Source organism: Lepidochelys kempii, chromosome 24 (assembly GCF_965140285.1).
Source record: "Lepidochelys kempii isolate rLepKem1 chromosome 24, rLepKem1.hap1, whole genome shotgun sequence".
Taxonomy (NCBI): domain Eukaryota; kingdom Metazoa; phylum Chordata; order Testudines; family Cheloniidae; genus Lepidochelys; species Lepidochelys kempii.
In genome coordinates, this window is record NC_136403.1 from 1078171 (window position 1) to 1097939 (window position 19769).

A 19769-nucleotide genomic window follows, 5' to 3' on the forward strand; every position below is an offset into this window, starting at 1 on the left:
TGAGGAGCAGGCTGGGGAGTGTGGGGGAACCCAAACAAGAACGCTGCTGCATGGTCCCCAGCCCACTCCTGCCTCGCGTGCGAAGTGCCCAGCAAAGCACCTCGTCAGCATAAGGAGGAGCCCACTCATCCCATGTCGCCTCAGACCTGCCACCCACCCTCTTTCTTACCCGTCACTCTTGCAAGCAAGGGCTCGATCCTGCCAAGTGCTGAGCAGTCCTGTAAGGTGCCGAGTGCCCTCAGTTCTGACTGACTTTAATGGGAGGGGAGGGTGCTCAGCAGGTTGTAGGACCAACTCCTCAGGACACAGGCACTCAGAGGGCTGGGGGAGTCCTCTCTCCCCTCTGCCTAGTGCTCACCCCTATGTGTGTAGGCCTCCTCGTACATCCAGAGCTCTCCACTCAGTGCTCAGATACCACAATGATGGACACATCAGGCAGCAGATAAGCTGGAGCACAACAGCCTGTTGCATCCTGCTGTGCAACCCAGAAGACCTGAAGGATCAAGGTCATAAAGAGCCCTGCCTAAATACGTCAGTCAGAGCATCATCCAAAGGAATTCGTGCGATTCAGGCTCAGAGTCCCTCTAAATTCCAGCTTGGAGTAATCCAGATCATCCCCTTGTAAAGGGTGTTATTTCTGTTCAGAAAATACCAGTACAGACCAATCCAAACCATTGCCCCAGGCCTAACATACGAGATACTGCATCCCATATGCTCCCTGAGCTAGGTGGGGGAACTAACCTGCAGCTTGGTCTCCGCTTTTGTCTTGCAGATCAAGAATGCTGCAGCCAACGTCCTTCGGGAAACGTGGCTTATCTACAAACACACAAAGCTGCTCAAGAAGATTGATCATGCCAAAGTCAGGAAGCATCAGAGAAAGTTCCTTCAAGCCATTCACCAGTAAGTGGAATCCACTCCAAATGGCGACCAGAAGAACAGTGGGGTGGGAGGGAGAATGATCAGCATGGTCCAGACCTCCATGTTCCAGCTCAGTTCATAGAGAAGAAAATCCGAGCCATTTTCCATTTCCTTGCCAGATGCCGTTATAAATTTGCTTGTATCTTGTTACCTGTTTGCTGTGTGTGGCTAATCCCAGCTGGGTTCCCAAAGCAGTTAATGCTGATGGAGGGACCAGCACACGGAAAAGGGACATGGCTGTATCAGCATTTTCTTCTTCCACAGGCTGCGCAGTGTGAAGATGGAGCAGAGGAAGCTGAGTGACCAGGCCAACACACTGGTTGACCTTTCCAAGGCAAGTCTCTGAAGTTCTCTCCGAGGCCCACAGGGCTGCAAGCCTTTCATCTACATTTACTGTATAATCAACTGGTCGGAGCTGGCTGAATGCAGTAGACAAAAGGTCAAACACTCAGCATCTGGAAATGGCAGTTGGGGACATTACTCAGATCCTGCAGCAAGGGATAGGGCCCCCGGTTGTAGCTATTGCTGCACTTGGAGATTGGGGCTGGATTCCTAGGATGCTGCTGTGCAGATTCTAACAGAGGCTGAAGTTGGATAGGTACAGTAGTATTGTGCCTCATCTCTGGAATGGGAACGGCTGGCATAGATGGGGTGTGCCAGTTCCATTTGCAACCCACACACAGCAAAGCAGGATCTGGGATCAATCTTTTAAGATCAGGCTTCTCAAAGGGGCTTTAGGCAGACAGGTGCCCAATTCCCACTGAAAATCCACAGCAGCTGGACTAGCTCAGGCCCTGTTGAAAATGACAGCCTGAAACATTAGCCAAAGATGCTCTTCGTCTGATGACAAAATTCTGGTACATTCTTTCCCCCCACCGCCGGGCTCCTCATTTTAACATCCCAGAGACAGAATATCAGTGGAGCCACAGCAGCGTGGCAATGGGCATGTCTTCAAAGAACTGCCAGAGCTGAAAGCTCCCAGGCCTGGAACGCCCAGCTGCGCCATTGGCAGAGTTTGGAGGACATTATTTCTGGTTACTCTCATCTTGATCCCGGGTTAGATTTCGTAGCAGCAGGAAACCTAGTTGGAGAGCCAGACTAAGAGCTCAGTTTTCACATGTGGTGTCCTGCTGAAAAGATTATTTAATTTGGGAGCAGCTTGGTGCTTCCTCTCCCAAAGGAATAGAAGCTGGGTTGCTGTCAATGCGATGGCTTGTCTTTACTGCGGAGATGGGCTAAGACAGCAGGTCCCCAATGGGGATTATCCTTATGATGCAAATATCAGTGTCCCAAACTAAACCACGAGCAATTCAGGAACTACCCACACAGCAGTGTATCCTGAAACCAGAGGAAGATCCAGCCCAACCCAGAAAGCAGGTCCCTGTTCTGTTTGTTGTTACTGTATTATGAGTGTGCCCAAAGGCCCCAATCAGGCTGAGGGCCCTGTTGTACTCAGTGTTGTACAAACACAGGTGACTACTTCATGGCCTCCAGGGCTCACAGTGCAGAAGATGAAGGGCTGGAGGTGGAGACAGAACACATGCAAATGACTGTGGGGATGATAGGCGTAGCTGAGGCTGGGGATCATGGTTAATCATTTCAGCAGCATGCAGATGGATCGTAACACAGAACAAGCTGCAGAGCATTAGCCAGAGGCGAAGCTGCACAGGCTGCTCGCACTGCTAGTAAATAAATCTAAGTATCTGATACAATCAAGCCTAGGCTGAGTCCTGCCAGAAAAGAGTTAAATCAGACTGTTCCAGCTGCTGCCAGTGTGTGCACCTTGCAGCCAAGAGGTGAACTCTGATGTTCTGCTGATCAATGTCTTTCTTACCGGGATGCTCTGGACCAGCCAGAAGTCTCACATCTTTCGTCTCTGTCCAGGCTTCCCCTGGCATTCAGTCACCAGGCAACGAAATAGAAGAGCATAGCATCTCTCTGGTAAAAACCTGTTAAAGGAATAAACTCCTTACAGCAAAATCCTGTAACCGGCTTTTCTTTTAACGAGTCATTGATTCATTTTAAAGACTTCTCTCTTGATTTGGGAAATATGCTTGTGCCTCGCTACACAGGAAACATCTTCACTTATTGACTCAGCACTTTTGTTGCAATTTGCTCTGTTGCAATGGAAGTTCAGTCTCTGAACAGAGATTTCCCTCTTCCTGGTATCCATGTGAAAAGGCTTCGCTGTTCACACAAGGCTCTATTTCTGTTACAAGTATTGTTTTAGCTAGGTGCAACTGTACCCTAGCTCCCTCTAATCAAACTTTCATCTCCCTGCTGTAATTTTCCCTCTTATATTCTTTCTTCTCCCCTTTTTGCCACCTGTATTTGTCTGTTCTCATCTCTTTGCTTTCACAGTCTCTATCAGTTCCCCATCCACTCTATTTTATGAAAATCATCAGAATCACTTGGTGGGGGTGTGCAGAAATCAGTTCACTGAGGTTGCATGTGTGTGCACTCATCTCAGACCACATCAAGAGTCTCAAATCCCAGCAAAAAGGACCAAATGTGATGGAAGACTCTAATTTCCAAAATAGCTGGTATTTCCACATGCCAGATTCCAGAGAGGAAGTCTTGCCTATTAGTTAGAGTAGGGGCAAGTCCAACTTTGCTACTGACTCACCGTGTGACCCTGAACAAATCAGTTCACCTCTAGGCGCCTTAGACAACCCTTACTTTTGTGAAGTGCTTTGAGATCTTTCCATGGAAGGTGCTACCTGAGTGTGAAGCAGCATTGTTATTTAGATCTAGTCCTATATGCTCTGACTCTGATTCCAAGCGTTCCCAAAAGACAGCAGCCAGTTTTAATTTCTTAATTTTTGGCCATTAGCTGGTTAGTGGCTCCTCAACTGGGAGAACGTTCTGTCCGTCATCTTCCCAGGATTTGCCAACAAGATGTATTTTCAAGGTTTCTGCAGCCAACAGCTTGGCGGGACAGAGAGTAAACATCCAGCGTTTGCCACTTAGCTTTCACAGGGTGAAATGTTTTCTTCTTAGTCCCAGTACAGAACTCTCAGCCTCTGAGGCTTCATTCCAGGGTTAGCCAGCTTGTTGCTCTCCCCCGCCCATCAGAAATGCAACCAAAGAGGTTCTCGCCCAAATATTTCAGATCTCCAAGAGAGACAGGGCAGGTCTTTCATATACAACATCCTGCTGGCTGCTACTCCATTCTTGCAGGCCTTTGCCAACTGTGCCAGCTCAGCTGTAAACGGCCTTTATCTCCCACTTGTTCTGGTTGTTAGTGTCCTCTGCACTAATCCCACTGATGTCTTCTTTGTCCCCCAGATGCAGAACGTTATGTATGACCTGATCACAGAGCTCAATGACCGGAGTGAGGACTTGGAGAAGCAGATTGGCAGCCTAGAGTCCAAACTGGAGCAGCTCACCACTAGCTTCAACTCTCTTCCCCTGCTCATCGCAGAAACCCTGCGCCACCAGCAGCAGCAGCTCCTCGCAGCTGTTATCGAGGCTCGTGGCATCAGTATGGCAGGGGGCACCCCGCAGACACCCCTGTCCGACAGTCCGATTGGGGTCAGCTCCACCTCCTTCCCAACCCCTTACACGAGTTCAAGCAGCTGCTAAATTGCAGACCGAGCCCCCAAGCCCTACGAAGACAAACAAGAAGAGCTACTTGTAGGTCTTCAGAGTCAAGTCAACTTTCTTCCGGCCCTCTGGCCGCCACAGAAACACCCAGGCCAAGCCAATGCTGAAAGCATGACTGAATTAACGCCGAGGTTAGCTCAGAGCCCTCGGAGTTCAACAACGCCTTGGAACCAGAAATCCAATCTCTGTTTCGGTGCCTCTACGTGTGACGAGAAGGAAGCGGATGTGAGGGGAAGCCTCTGGCAAGGCCTTTGCTGCAGTGTTTGGTGGAGGACAGAAATCCACACTCAATCTCAGGTCTTCAACTAGGGAAAAAAAAAAAAAAAAGTCCGAAGCACTGAAGCAATGGAGCTGTACCAGAGGGAGAGTACTCCACAGGGTGGGCTATGAGCCATGGGCAAAGGGGCTGCTTATCTGCAGGGCCTTCCTTCGTCCCCATTCCTCCCAGCCCTGTTTAAGTGTCTTGCCAAGGAAGAGTCAGGGAGGAGGACAATTAATTTGCCAAGACTGCTATCCCTTTGCCTCCTGCACCTCACACAGCCCCCCTGGGGAGCTGCCTTCTTGCACAGGCTCTGAGCTCAGAGGCCCACTTGCCACCCTACCCCCGGCCAAAACACTGCCACATACACACATTTCCAGTTAGGGGAGGGTGTTTCGTTCGCTCTATTCTGAGTCTCTTCAGAGTCCATATTCTGCCTGAAGCCATGTGCTGGAGCGCAGTGTTCAGGTGTTGTGCACAGCATCTGGGGCATGCCAGCTTTGTGCGGGTTTTTATTGCATTACATGGCGGTTACAGGGAGATGTATGATGAGGCCTGGATGAAACACACTGCAAGTCAATCCAATGCTGATGGTTTAAAAATGCACTGCCACTCATAGTATCATAGAATCTCAGGGTTGGAAGGGACCTCAGGAGGTCATCTAGTCCAACCCCCTGCTCAAAGCAGGACCGATCCCCGACTAAATCACCCCAGCCAGGGCTTTGTCAAGCCATGACTCCAATAGAGCCATGCGAGGCATCCGAGTTCCAAGCATCCTGCGTCAGCAGGGCAGGGAGGGCTGCAGAACCAGTGCGCTCAGCCAATGGTCAGGAAGGGCTTTGTGGAATGGAACCAGATGGTTCCTCCTGGAGCTGCATCCAGTCCTGTTTGAGTGGCGCAAGGGTCATTGCACTGCAGGGCTTTCAAGGGGGCACCCTGGATTCCTCCTGAAAACCCCTCTGAAGAGTAGAAAAAGTTGTGTGGTGGATCTTGAATTACCTGCATCACCCACAAACCAGGGCCACCAGTAATAGTCTCAGCAAATAATCCAGTACCTTTCCAATCCAGATACTCTTTGAAGGGGCTTCAGAACTGAAAGGTGAAACACCAAGGGCCAATCAGAGAGAGGGTCTTAAATTGTGACATTAATTTAAAAATTCTTCCCCTTGGCTGACAACGACATTCTACTAGCTCAAACACTGCTGTGACCTCACCATGAGGTGGCTTTAATGGGAGGTAGTAATGGGGAGAAACACAGAAGAATGTTGATTAGGACACTTCATCAGTTTAAAACAGAAGACTAATTAATTGCAGTGATTCTGTTGAGTCTTGGTAGATAGCAGCAGAACCACCTGGGGGTAAATGGTGCAGTGCACGGCTTCGCAGGCAGCTAGACACATCCACACCACTGGGTGCTGCCCTTTGTGGCCAGCTGCTGGTGGAGCTGCCTTCCACAGCAACAGTCAGGAGTGGAGCTGGACGGGCAAGTTGCTGCCACTGACGGTGGGAGAGTCCATGAGAGAGAGATGGCTAATCCTTGCTAGTTGTCACCATGGGCCTGGACACCTCCCAGCTTCCCCTTGGAACTAAAACGTTCCCTTCGCCCTCTGACATTTTCACTTCTTAAAACTCTTTGTTCAGCCCCAGCTCCTGCCTTTGTTGTTTTAATGCCTTGTATGGTCTTTATTCAGAGTTTTGCAGGCAGCCCAAGGCGCTGCTTGCTTTCTTAGAACTCCGGGGATGGTGTTGGCTGCTCTCAATGAACACTCAGCAGAGGATATTTATATATTTTTAAACGGATGAAGTAACCATGTAATTACTCTGTGATATTAATTACACATCACCCAGTGGTGTCTGCTAATTGTAGTGAAAGTCACTGTGTTACTCCAGGCATACTTAGCCTGGAAGCTTCTCCTCTGTAACTCTTTCACTTCCATAAAGAACACTGGATTCCATAGGTACCTAGGCAGGGGTCTATCATCAGCACAGGGGTTTACATGCAAAACTCTCCTTGCTGCTGCTGGTAGGTGTTGTGCACCTCAAGCCCTACAATGAAAGTTTCTTAGAAAACAATCACTAGCTGGAGAGGAATACACCTTCTGGAGAGGAATACGCCTTCTTCCCACCTGCTCTACCCCCTGGAATGCTGGTGGCACAATGGTATTGCTCTGCTGCATATTGTGGCAGAAACACCAAGGGAGTTCTGCTAACAATGCCCTAGTACCCAGAGGTCTGACTAACCCCGTCGGTAGAGCAGGAGCAAAATACTGCAGAGGCAAGGCAGGATGTTACACAGCCCCATGCCAACAGGAACAAGGGCACCATGGACACCTTTCCATCAGCCCCACCCTCAGAGGGTTTCCTGCGCCAATGCTGTGGTACTCCTCACCCAGAACATCTTTCACCATCTTGAGACATCGCAGACTCTTCCCTCCACACAGCAGCATTAGATAATCACCATCACCCCTCAAAGCCCATTGCAGTGTGGGGAACCAGGGCTCAGACACACCCATTTCCATAGCGGGAGAGATTTCCTGGTTTATAGCCACACCATGGTTTGGCCTCTCACCCTCCAAGTCGTAGCCATCAGATCTTTCTCCTACTTCAGGAATGCTTCCATTTCCACTGCCATCGTTTGGTCCTTGCTTCCCTCCGTCCCAGCCACAAACGCCCCAACTGCACATGCAGCATTCGGAGAGGAGAGATGGCTACACTAAGATCACTGCCAGTGTCCCTCCAGTCAGAATACCTCCTTCTGGTCAATCTACAGTAGCCATCTGCTCCCCCTTTCAAATACCTTGTATGTGCAGAACTGCACAGGGCACAGTGTAGGCCAGTGGTTAGGTCACTCGACTGGGAGTCAGGAGCCCTGAGTTCTAGTCCTGGCTCTAGTCCTTGGGCAAGTCACTTCTCATCTCTCTGCCTCCATTTCCCCTCCTGTAAGAATGTGAGGACAATGCTTATCCATCTTTATAACGTGTTTTCAGGTCTAGAGCTGAGAAAGGCTTTAGAAATGCTAAGTAGTGTTATAAAATACACTTGTCTTCATCTCTGGTGGTTCACAGAGGACTAAACTACAGCAACTTACACTGAATCTGTGATATAAGGACTAGCAAGAGACAGAAAAATATACCCTTGAGTTTTAGATCACTAATGGGAGTATCCGTTGCAAAGGATTAGTATCACCAGCAGGAAACTTGTGCCTAATACTCAATTTTGGTAAATCCTATTGAATGAGATGAGACTAGAAAATGCCAAATCACTAACAGATTCAAAGCTTTAGTGAGGAATGAGGCACAAGCAGTGAAAGCTTCAATATCACGTGTGGTGGATGAGAATTTTTCTTCAGGCATAACTGTCTAGTACAGTGTAATTTCATTAGGATTGATTATTATCTTGACAGAAGTTTCTTGCTGGTTTATAAGGAGACACAGATACTCGACTGCCCTGCCAGCTGGTATCTCTGGTGTGGCAATAAGCAACGTACTGTGATTCACTTGGCTCGTCCAGTACTCGTCACCATTGCACTACCAGTCTCCACTGTTGCTCCACCCCACCAATTCTGCATTCCCTCACATTTCAGCACCCTAGACAGCAGTCTGGTTAATCCAATCCTCAGTGGCAACAGCATGTTTGACTCTACCTCTGATACCCGTTTTTACTCCTTTGTTTCCAGCTACCATTTTTAAGGTGAGTATGGAAGTGAAAGCAATGATGTTTGCAGTGGCATTTAAACGATTCTACAGAGCCATTGCTGTCAGGCAGCCTTTGCTAGTAGAAGGATAAGCCAGCCACTGATTATCTTAATGAGACAGGCACATCCTGTAATATAGTAGAACCTCAGAGTTACAAACTCACCAGTTAACCACACACCTCATTTGGAACCGGAAGTCTGCAATCAGGCAGCAGCAGAGCCAAAAAAAAAAAAAAAGCCAATACAGGACAGTGCTGTGTTAAAGGTAAACTACTAAAAAAATAAAGGGAAAGCAGCATTTTTCTTCTGCATAGTAAAGTCTCAAAGCTGTATTAAGTCACTGTTCAGCTGTAAACTTCTGAAAGAACTACCAAACTATTTTGTTCAGCGTTACGAACAGTTCAGAGTTACGAGCAACCTCCCTTCCCAAGGTGTTCATAACTCTGAGGTTCTGCTGTATAGTATCCATTTCCCCAATGTCCTAGGCTTACCCTGAGTAACTAAGGGGAGTTTTCCTAGATTTACTAAGCCGCTTTAATAGGACTCCTTTTATAAACAAGTAACTGGCATCTCTCCTATACTGGAAACACCTAACCTGAACTGGAATTTCCCTACGAGTAGTCCATTGGCAAATCTTTAACAACCAGTCTCCATCTCCCAGTGGCAGGGGGTATCTCTGTTTACACACCTGAGAAAGGCATTCTGGAATGTGCAGTAATGGGCCAGGAGATGACACCCCCTCAAACTGAACCAGAACAAAGGAAGGGAAGAACCGAGACTAGCTGAGACTGAGGGAGGAAAAGCACAGGAGTAAAATTCAACCATAGTTATCAGCCCAAAGAGATGCTGACATTCTACCGCCAAAAAGCAGTGACAAACCACACGCAAATCAGACTGAACCAGCCAATGCCCACGTTTTACGGTAGAAGGAAGGGGAAAAATAAACATTCTCCGGCTCATTAATGCCAGAGAAATTCTCATCCTGAATCTCATACAGGACCCAACCATCTTCAACAATCTCATTTCCTGGCACAACCTCAGTTTTGCTCCAAGAACCTCTATTCTGCACGGTCCATGAGGGAAAAACCACAAAGAAGCAGAATGCCAGAACCGATAAAACATCCTCTTTGCAACTCTTAAACCTGAAATGTTTGTATTCAGACTTAGATGATAAGCATCCATATGGGTTTGCATCTTGCCTCTGTACCGCTTGCTTTTTTTTTTTAATAATAGGAGAAAGCATAATAGTTTATTTTAACTATGAAATATATTGCTATATTATAAAGGGTATTGTAACTTTCCATTACGTTTTTCTATCAAACTAGTTGGTTAGCAGGCAGAGGTGTCAGCCTGCTGTCAAAATGTCTGTTTCTGAGTACATGTCACTGCAGATTTTAGCTTAACACAGGGACTAAGGCAAATGGTCAGCAGATTAGAGCCTTTGCAATGCATTTGTAGAGACTCCACATAGTCCTAACCCTTTGAATTTGTGACGATTAATATGCACGATATAGGCGCTAGGCAGAGAGAAGGGAAAGATTCAATGCAGGTCTTCAGCTGGTGCAAACCAGTGTAGCTTTACTGACCGCAAAGAAGCTCCCCCAGCTTCCACCAGCTAAAGTGGCTCTCATTCAAGTCCTAACATGCCCTGCCAGACCGTTTCTCTCCCTCGTTCTCTGTCTCCAGATGAATGCAGGAGCCTGGTGCCTAGGCCACAAACTGCATGAATCCAGAATCCAAGCTCTGCAAACTCAAGTTTTCCCAGTGGGGCGTAGTAGCTTGTGGAACGAGCAGTTAAATGCCCCTCTCCCGAGCCCTGGGTCTCAGTGCAGTCTGTGCTGTTCAGTCGGGATAACAAGGCTTGACGGCCTCCGCTCAGTGCCCCCTGACAGAGGCCAAAAGCCCAGGATGCAGACGCACTGCTCTGACCTGGGAATAGCTTGCGCCCAGACAAGGATGGGGGTCCGAATGTCCTCCTAGAATAGAGCACGTCTGCAGGGCAGCTGGAGGGAGCACACGGAAGCTCCATGTGTCGCTCCTGGCCTGTAGATCAGCAGAGAAGTTTGGTTTTCAGCAGCTGTTGTCCCCGAGACCCCCAGGACCATGTGTGTTCAGGACTTCCTTGGGGTGGGGAGGTGAATAAAGTTCTCCCTCTGTTTCTCCCCTGCCCTCGGTCATCACCTGACTTCCTGTGCGATAGTGTAGTACTGCCCTGCCTCGATTATGTTTGCTGCTGCAGATAAGGTCTGCTTCCAGGGGAAATTGTTTTAAGTGAAACAGACCCGACAGTGCTCTGTGCCTCACTGAGGTGCACTGCCCCGCCTGGTCACCACTAGCTCCCCGAGGAACTGCTCAACGTTCTTAGCCAGAAACGAACGCGCCATGCCAGGCCTGGATGGGGCCAGGACCCTCTGGGCTCATATGGCAGCCAGTTCTAAGATGCCAGTGTGATACCAGGCTTCATAGGATACCCCAGAACGACACTGCCACAGGGCAGAGTTGACACATTTCTTCACTGGTATAAAGAGTCCTAAATTCTGAGAGGGGCTGATTTTCTGGTGGTACAAGGGGATATTCCTTACTGCAGAACAGAGACATTATGAGTTTCCGGGGACTCATCCAGTCCCACCTTTGGGTTTTTGATGCTTGTGGCTTGCAAGTATTCGGAACAAGCAAACAAACAATCCTCTTCCCAATATCTAGTCTGATGGCTGCCTTGGAACTGGGCTGGGCTTGATCTGCACATGGGGTGGGTGTGCAAAGCTGGCATGAGGCTCTCCCCTTTCCACTCCTCTGTGGCTGGTGCCTGGCCAGGCACCCTCTACCGAATTAGGGCTGCTCCAACTTACACTTGCTCCAAATGGCCCCAAGGGTCTGGAACTACAGCCAGTGATCCCCATGGCACATGGGCCTAGGTCAGACTCCTTCCCTCCAGAGCGGGAAGTGGCCAGAAGCTCCGTCTTACAATGGAGTGACCTTCTTGGGCTGGCTAAAGCAGCTTTAGAGCATCAGCAATGCAGCACGGAGCAGCTAGATCAGCCAAAGAGCCCGGCCCTAAACCTCTTTGTTCTGTATTCCTGTTCAGTGCCTTGTACGTCAGTGTCCTGTCCTGTCCTGTCGTCCCCACTGCTTGTGGGCTCTGTCTGCAGTGCTCCGGAGCAGCACCCTTACAGCGACGAGCTGCCATTCAGAGAACAACCCCCCCCATGCTTCCCAGCACATCTTCATCTACCTGGCGATCCAAACGCCCTTTTCCGCTGAGTCGCCAGCGCTGCCCCCAGCAGAAACGCTCTTTGCCCTGGCTCAGCACCATTCAGACATGCACAGCTGCCAGCCTATCACAGGCAACAAACATCCTTCGCTCCCTTTTCCTCTGTTTCCAGTCTGCAAACTATTAGTCAAGGTGAATGCATGAGAGGAGAAGTCCAACTGCGCATTCCTGCCCCTGGGACTCTCATAAGAATCATTTGTTATTTCTTGCAAAGGCAAAGATCCCTGCAGGAAACCCATGAGAGAGCAAAACAGATGGGGGCAGGTTTGCCAGACCATGGAACGAGCGGTGGTCCCGAGACCGGTGGAATTGCTCAGAGGATGAGCCCTCTGCACTATTCCACTCTGGCTTCCCCTCAACCCACCCCATTTTCACTGTCTCCTCTGGCAGCCAACGACTCCCTGCCCAAACTGCCTCCGGGTCAGTTCGCCACAATGGATCCTGGCTCTACAGGGAAACATTGACGATATTACCATCCTTAACCGCCACAAACATTTCCCTGAAGGCAGTGGGGGAACAAAAATCTGCCCTTCTCCCAGCCACAGCCCCTTAGCCAGCTGTGCCCCCCTCCACACCATGAGAACTGAATTACAGAGAAGGGCTTTTCGGGGTTTGGGGAACTATTCCGATACAGGATTAGTTCCCCTCCCTCTGTCAAACTTGGGGCTGTTTTCCTGACGCTTCCTCTGGCCCAATGTTTAACAAAGATGCTCAGTTTTACTTTCCTGCCTGAATGGACATTACCCAACAAGTGTGCTGCTTTCTCACTGCTTCTGTTCAAAGTCATCTCAAAGGCTTTCCCTTCATTTCAGACTCTGCCTCTGGGCCCTTTGGGTCCCTGCTAACAGCACAGTTACTGTGAGACACAGAGCAGGGCAGGGTTTCCACTGGCTTGCTACTGAAAATATCTCCTTTCTTGGCTAACTACCAGTCCAGGATTCCACCGGGGAACTGCCCCGACCGAGGTCAACCCAGTGAACTTAGTGGACTCTGATTCACTAACCCTGAACTGTGAATCATGTCTGGTTGTTATTTGTACGTATCCACAGGCTGGATTTGATCCAGTGCTTACTTTTCCTAGTTCTTCTGCTAATCATATGCGTGGTCCCTGTCAACCCGGGGCTCCCTAAATTTGGGAGGGAGGGGCGGAGATGCATCAGACAGCATTGCCGTAAAACTGATTTGTACCCAGAAACAGGCATGTTTTAAACTAATGGCTTTAACCTGTTCACTGTAAAAAGTGCCTTGGACTTAAATCTGAAGAGGTCAGTATCTATAAATATTTACTATGCGGGTGTGTAAGTAGGTAGATACCTACATATATACACACACACACCCACAAATATACAATCTATACGTACATATATAAAGGCTTCAGAACCCTCTGTCATATTGGTCTTTGGAGCTCTGTTCTTTCCTTCTGATCTTAAATATATTTGCTCAGAAAAAGGCCTTTTATTACCAAGGCCAAACTGCCCAGCAGTGTACATTGTTATGATTCTCTCTCTCTTTTTAAATAACTTTTTATGAACAAGTTGGAGGTTTTTTCTCTTGTGTTTTGAAAGAGCCAATGCTAGGTCTGGTGGCTTTGAATTCCATCACCCCACACCTCCGCCCAGCAGTGGGAGAGCACCAGGACATGTGGAAGAAGCAGGCTCCACTTCTCCGGGCTGCCCTGCTGCGGCATTCTGAAGATGGGTCTTTTGGAAGTGAGTCATGTGGAGACATTTCATTAGGTTGCTTTATTACTTCCTGCAGAATATTTATTAAAGAGGCCTCCAAAATGCTGACTAGACCTTCCCAGGAAAGTGACAGCCCCCATACTACCTGACTCGGTGCTCACAGTCCTGTTACCGCAGTGGATCTGGGTACCTCTGAGACGTTCATGAGTACCCTGTGAGAGAGATCATTTTGCATTGCTCCTGAGCTGAGGTATAGACAGATTCAGTGATTCACACAGGGAGTTTGTGGCAGAACTGGGACTTGAGCCTAGATCCTGTGAGTCCCGATGTCTTAACGGCAAGGCCATCCTTGTCTTCCTCACTCTAGTGCTTCCCGCCGGTAGAGCCACAACGAATATGGCACTTTGCCTGTGGCCGTTCTGTCTCCAGAATGCAAGTGGCATTAACCAGCTGTCCAATCCTCCTCTTGAGTCACAGCGATTAACCCATTTGCAGAGCACAGACAATAGTAGCCATTAATCTGCCATCAGTGAGCAATGCAACTCACACCAGAGACAAGCCTCCAACTTCCCGAGCAAGTCTCCTGGAGCAGAAGCAGCAGCTTCCCCAGTTTAAGCCAGCAGAGTCCATTTGGACACTTCACTGCTGACTTTCCTCCCCAGGGAAGGGGCTTCCCCAAGCCTGGCCCTAATCTGACTGAAGCCTGTATCTTTTCTGAATGAGAGTCTGAGCAGGAGATGGCAAACACAGAACAAAGAGGCAGAAGAAGCAGCGCCAGGCTGCCCCAGAATCTGAACTAGAAAGATTCTTCTCCCTGCCTTCCACAGGCCGAGAGCACTGGAGCTTTTTAACTCTTATTACAAACTGATACAGACAAAACCAAAGATGCTTGATGCTTCAACTCAGAGCCCACCTACCACTGCGGTGGTACTTCATACTGTCTCTCCTGTTAGGAATGAAACCAGGATCACATCACCCCACAAAAATGTTATCTTTTGAAGGGGCTGCTACCTTCCAGTGCTCCCTTAGGAATCTGTTTTGGGACTCAACAATTACATCCTTGTTTAAGGGACAAAGGGATAGGCCATGGTAACTTGTGAATGTTAAACAATGTTCCTCTGGTGCCCTGGCAAGGTACTCTGCACCTGAAAACAAAACGGTGTAGCTCAGAGCAGAGCAAGCTTAGCTGCTGGGCTGAGCCTTCCCGACCAGTTATGCCAGCGTAGCTACGGTGCTGTAGTCCCGCACTGCAGACGTGGCCCAGGTCATGAAGAGCAAAGGGAAAGTACTTGTTATGAATAAAGCGAAGCCCTCAACCTGTAATGGGAGGAAATGCAGACAGGTCTCTCCTACTCCATGTGTACATTCAAATACAAACAGGACAATCAAGGAGCCTAATTCTCACCCACTTACACCAGAGCAAGGGAGAATAGGATCAGGCTTGGTATGTTTTGCATGTTAAGCAAATAGCCAGAGCCCTTCCTTACACACACAGAAACTGGGGTGAAAGGCTTTGAAACCAGATAGAGTCCAGATGGCACCAAAGTGACTCTGTGAAGAGAATGAACTGATAAAGAGAAGCAGGACACAGAGCCCTCCCAACCTGGCATGGGATACCAGAGCCAATGTCCAGCAAATGGCATAAAGGGCTTGTCCAAAACCTGCTGAAGTCAATGGGAATCTTTCCACTGACTCAGGAGCAGTGCCCAAGGGATCAAATGATCCAGCAGCAGCCCTAGTCACTCAGGGCAAAGCAGCGGCCAGGTGACCAAATTCTCATACCCACACACACAAATTCTCCAATCCACCTAGACACATGCAGTCGTGGTGGGAATCTCTCATGCAGTAACCCAGATATCGATACTTTGAGGAAGCCTGAGACATTCAAGGTCCTCCGCTGACACATTTATCATTTCAAAACTATGCCCTGGAGGGTTTTGAGAACTCCACAGTTAATACCTGTCAAATGTGAAAATACCCGCAACAAGCTCTGCAGCACTTCCTTAGAAGATTAAAACCGTGTAACTTTGTTTCCTGTATTACAGGGGATTAAAGAGGCAGTGCCCTGATGTGTTAATTCTGCTGTATTTTCCCACACCACTAGAAATTACACACTGAGATTAGGCAAAATATGCTTAATCTTTCTTTTCAGCAGGAAATCTGTATTTATTAATGGTTCTGGATCAAGGACTCTCCAAGGGGAAAGAGAATAATGCCTGAAACCTAGATCTTCGTTCTCTCGGCAACGATTCACCCACTGGCTTTCTGAACCTGGAAACAGGGACTCTGTTGTTGTTTCAGCCTGGGACCAGACTGCTGGCATGTAAAATTAAAAAGGTGGTAGAGGAGTTTTTAAACTAAGGGCTGGGGAAAGCTGACCAGTGCGGAGGAGCACACAGTTCGGACAGAGCCATCCTATACAAGAGGATTTCTGAAAGGGGATACTCTATATCCTAGTAAGGAGGAGAGGACAGAAGTTGATAAAGTACAGGTAGGAATTGAAGAGAACCAGTAAACAAAAAAAGAACCCCATTCAATTACATCACATGAAGGCAGACAACTAAATATGGACAAACATTATAAGTGACTGTCTATAACTGCTAGAAATCTAAATACCAAGATGGGTGAACTTGAGTTCCTGGTATTAAATGAGGATATTGATACAAAAGGCATCACAGAAGCATGCTGGAACAATAACATTCGATGGGACACGGTATTACCAGGGCACAAAATAGGAATGACGGAATAGGTCGTGCTGGTGGGGGAGTGACGCTGTATGGGAAAGAAAGCATAGAGTCAAATATAACAACAATCTTAAATGAGCCAAACTGTACCATCGAATCTCTATGGACAGAAATTCCCTGCACGTACAGGTTAAACTGGAAAGTTTTGTTGGTTGTATACAGTCCAGGGGTTGTGCATTAACCACCCCAATGTATCATTTCTCCAGTCAGGTCCTGATTCCATTTAAGCGGATTTACTCTTTTCCCCAAGACGTACGTATTATTCTCAGTAATGCTAATGGAAGTTATGCATGTACACCAAGAAGACAGCAGGCTGCTAGTAAGGGTGTGTCATCTCCCAGCACAGTTACCAGAATAAAGAAAAGCTGTATCCAGTTTAGACTAGTGGCCTGGCACTTGTGAAGAAAGCAGCATTTCTCAGCAGGATATGCTGTGAAATGTGCCAGTAAATTACATTTTTTCTAACTAAATGGTTATTTCTGAACTTCCTGCTGCTAGCAGCTACTCAGCTAAGACCATTCTATCAGTTGTGGCCAGGCCAGCATGGCAGCTCCGTTGCACAAACTGCAAACACATCACCATCCTCCTGAGACGCTAGTTCAAAAAGAATCTAAATAGAAACCGTAGGGCTTGGCGCTCTGTTGCCTGGCACCTGAGCCGCCATTTGCACGAGTGCAAAGTGGGGTTGGCCACCACCTTCCAGATGTAGCTGTTTTACTCTCAGTTTACACAGCTGAGAACAACAGAGAATCAGAACCATCAAGGAACACTGCATGTAGCCAGAGATGCCACACCAGGGCGGTGTATAAAATGCAACGCTCTCTATAAAAGTACATTAGCCTAGTGTTAAGAATAAAAGTAATACCATATGTGAACAAAATATAGGAGAACACTGTGGATGGATGCACTCAAAACAAACACCAAAGCAAGGTTTCACATCATCCCAGCCATTGAGAAATGCAGATGAGGTTGATAAATATGTTCCTCCAGTTGGATTTTTGCAAAGATCTGTACTTTTCTTAACAGCGCTGTTCTAAGAGGCCCCCCACAAAGCATAAGAAAATGACGAGCCCCAAGGGAAAGAACAAAAGCTTTGTTCATGCTAAAGATATTCTCCAACTCAGAATCTAATTCAGTCAGCGTACTCCCATCTCACACTTTGTGAGCAGATGGCTTGCTGCTCCCTGCACCAAAGAACTGCCCTGCAAAGACAGGAGACTCCAACTCAGCACCAAGCTGGGCCAGATCAGCCTATCACACAGGCCGTTTATTCCAGGCTGCAAGGAGAGCTGAGTGTGTCTCAACCAGCGGTTTCTGCCTAACTGCGGTGCCAGGATCGCCCACCTGGTAAGTGCTCCCTGTTCTCCCATATGACGGTAGGTCACTGTAACATCGGGGGCTTTCTAGTACCAGCAACTTTAAACTGCTGGGACAGATGAACCCCCTCAAGCTTTGATGGGTTGGCTCCAAACTGCTCCTAGGTTTGGATTTTGCAAAATCAAAGCCCATCTGAAGACATCTTTCAAAACGAAAGCGCCCCCCCTTCCCCTAATTTTCATTCTCTTTCAGATTCACACTGATCAGTCCTTTCAACAACTCTTGTCTCACTTCTAATTCTATATTAATTATAAAAACCCTCCTTATAAAACATCTCTTTGTTGTTACAGCTCTTGGTATGGCAGGATAGGATGGCAAGCCGGAGACCTTCCGTGTAACAATACAATGCTTCAGGGAAGCTAAATGCAACCTCATAAAACTGTACCCACTGCAACAACTTTCCTTTTCAAAACTCCCAGCACTCACCTCTCATGTGAGCTATTCCTCTGGCTAGATATGGCCTCATTCCTGGAGTACCTGAGCACCTCACAGTCTTGAAAGCCCGAGGCTAGTATCCTGAACACTCCACCACCGGCAGAGTGATCATGTGAGCAAAGGTTTATTAATCAGTCCGCAAGGGCAGGATATAAAGTATTAACGCCTGTCTCACTATGGCGGAGATGCTGTTCTTGTGCTAAGGTCTCCTTTCCAGGACACAGAGAGAGAAAGTGTGTCTGTCTATCTGTCACTTTTGGGGTTACCCGAGGCATTCGGGGAGAATTACTACCCCCTACTCACAGCAGGAGGGAGCTGCACCAACTCGCTCCCTCCGGGGAAGCAGGGCACCCAGGTCATGGGTTTCCCCCCAGTTCGACGCTCTCCTTAGCACGAGGCACTTTGGCAGGTTTAGAGTAAAACCAACCTGGCGTTGGTTGAACAGAGCTCAAGGGAGAGATTCCAACATAAGCCAGCCTAAGGATCTGGAAACGTTAAGGCTACAGGTAAAAGGAACGTAAGACACAGTTTATAGCCTGGACTTAGTAACCAGTGACTTTCCTGGCTCAATCGGTATTTCTCACCCAAATAAGTTCTAAACGGTGCTTGTCCAGTCTAGCAAGCTGGGATTCACCACTGATGAGACAACCCCCCTGGCAGAGTGATTCCCCTTGTCCTCTTTCTTCTTCTCTTATACAGTTATAGACTCTTGTCCCAGGACCCAGGACTCCCCATTCAGAGACTTTTATTGGGGTTCTTTTGTCGTGGCACATACCAAAGCCTGCATCTGGCCAAGAGAGTAAACACCAAATAGCTCAGTCGATGGCTATCCACGGTTCTCATGTAGATTGGATCAGTTCTCAGGCTCCCCCTCCTTAGGTGCTCGGTTTACACCGAACCGATTTGGAACACCATATCCTGCACATTACACAGCTCTAAAACTGCTTCCCGTACAAACCCCTCTCAATAACTAAGACAATCAGCCAGTTCTTAGCTTTTGGCAGAAACCCCACACAACCCCCTTGGTGAAATATTAAGAAGATGGTTGGACACAGAGGTAATCTACCTGCCAGAGCACAGCTGTGTCACAGCACCTTGCTGTAACTGGGAAATCCTTCGTAAAGAAGTGCAGCGGGACTAAGGTAGGCAGGCCCCGTTCACTGCGCCGGGGAGTCAGGGATTTTTAGGCACTGCCATGACTAATGCAGTTATTTTCGGATCCCCCACCTTGCAGGCGATGGAATGGGTGCATGATGCATCTCTGCACCCACCAAGAACAGAGACACTCCTCCCACTACTGAAGAGAAATAGAAGATCACATTGGATATTGCTGAGGGTGGGGGATGAGCAGAAAGCTCTCCATGGACTGCAGTGGAAGCAGAAGTAACCTCCTGACTTCAGTGAACCTGGTCGCATACACGCATTGGCCCCCCTGACACCGAATGATTACTGGCAGACAGTAAGGTAACAGCCACAGGCACAGTAAGGCAAATGAATCGGCTTGTGCTGATTACAGTTACACGGGAGTAAATTGGAGTGACTCAGCTGGAGTCTCTCCAGATTTACATCAGCATTGACCAGAGCAGAGCATGGCCCTTGGATTTAAAAGAAATCACGTTTTTCTGTCCTTCACTAAGCTCCTTTCAACATGTCCATCCCTCTCCTCCTTCGGAGCTGCCTCTCCTCTTGTGCTCTGCTCCAGAGCAGGGGCTCTCTGCTTTCTCCAGCCTGCCACCACAAGCTACAGCAGACAAAAGTTTCAGGACCCCTCTGAGCAAAAAAA

The 19769-nt window shown here is 48.2% G+C and overlaps 1 protein-coding gene and 1 long non-coding RNA gene across 4 annotated transcripts in view; one reads left to right on the forward strand and one right to left on the reverse strand.

The window, feature by feature from the left end:
* KCNN3 (potassium calcium-activated channel subfamily N member 3) overlaps positions 1–13282 on the forward strand; it is an 82101-nt gene extending 68819 nt beyond the window's left edge. For 2 of the 3 annotated variants that reach the window (XM_073322900.2, XM_073322902.2), the window contains 3 exons: positions 773–900; positions 1183–1252; positions 4207–13282. In XM_073322900.2, coding sequence (XP_073179001.1) covers positions 773–900; positions 1183–1252; positions 4207–4503 — 495 coding nt within the window. In that variant the 3' untranslated portion in view covers positions 4504–13282. The remainder of the gene's footprint in view (positions 1–772; positions 901–1182; positions 1253–4206) is intronic. The other variant, XM_073322901.2, reaches the window with a different exon arrangement.
* LOC140902638 (uncharacterized) overlaps positions 1–19769 on the reverse strand; it is a 70474-nt gene that overhangs the window by 35429 nt on the left and 15276 nt on the right. The window lies entirely within an intron of this gene.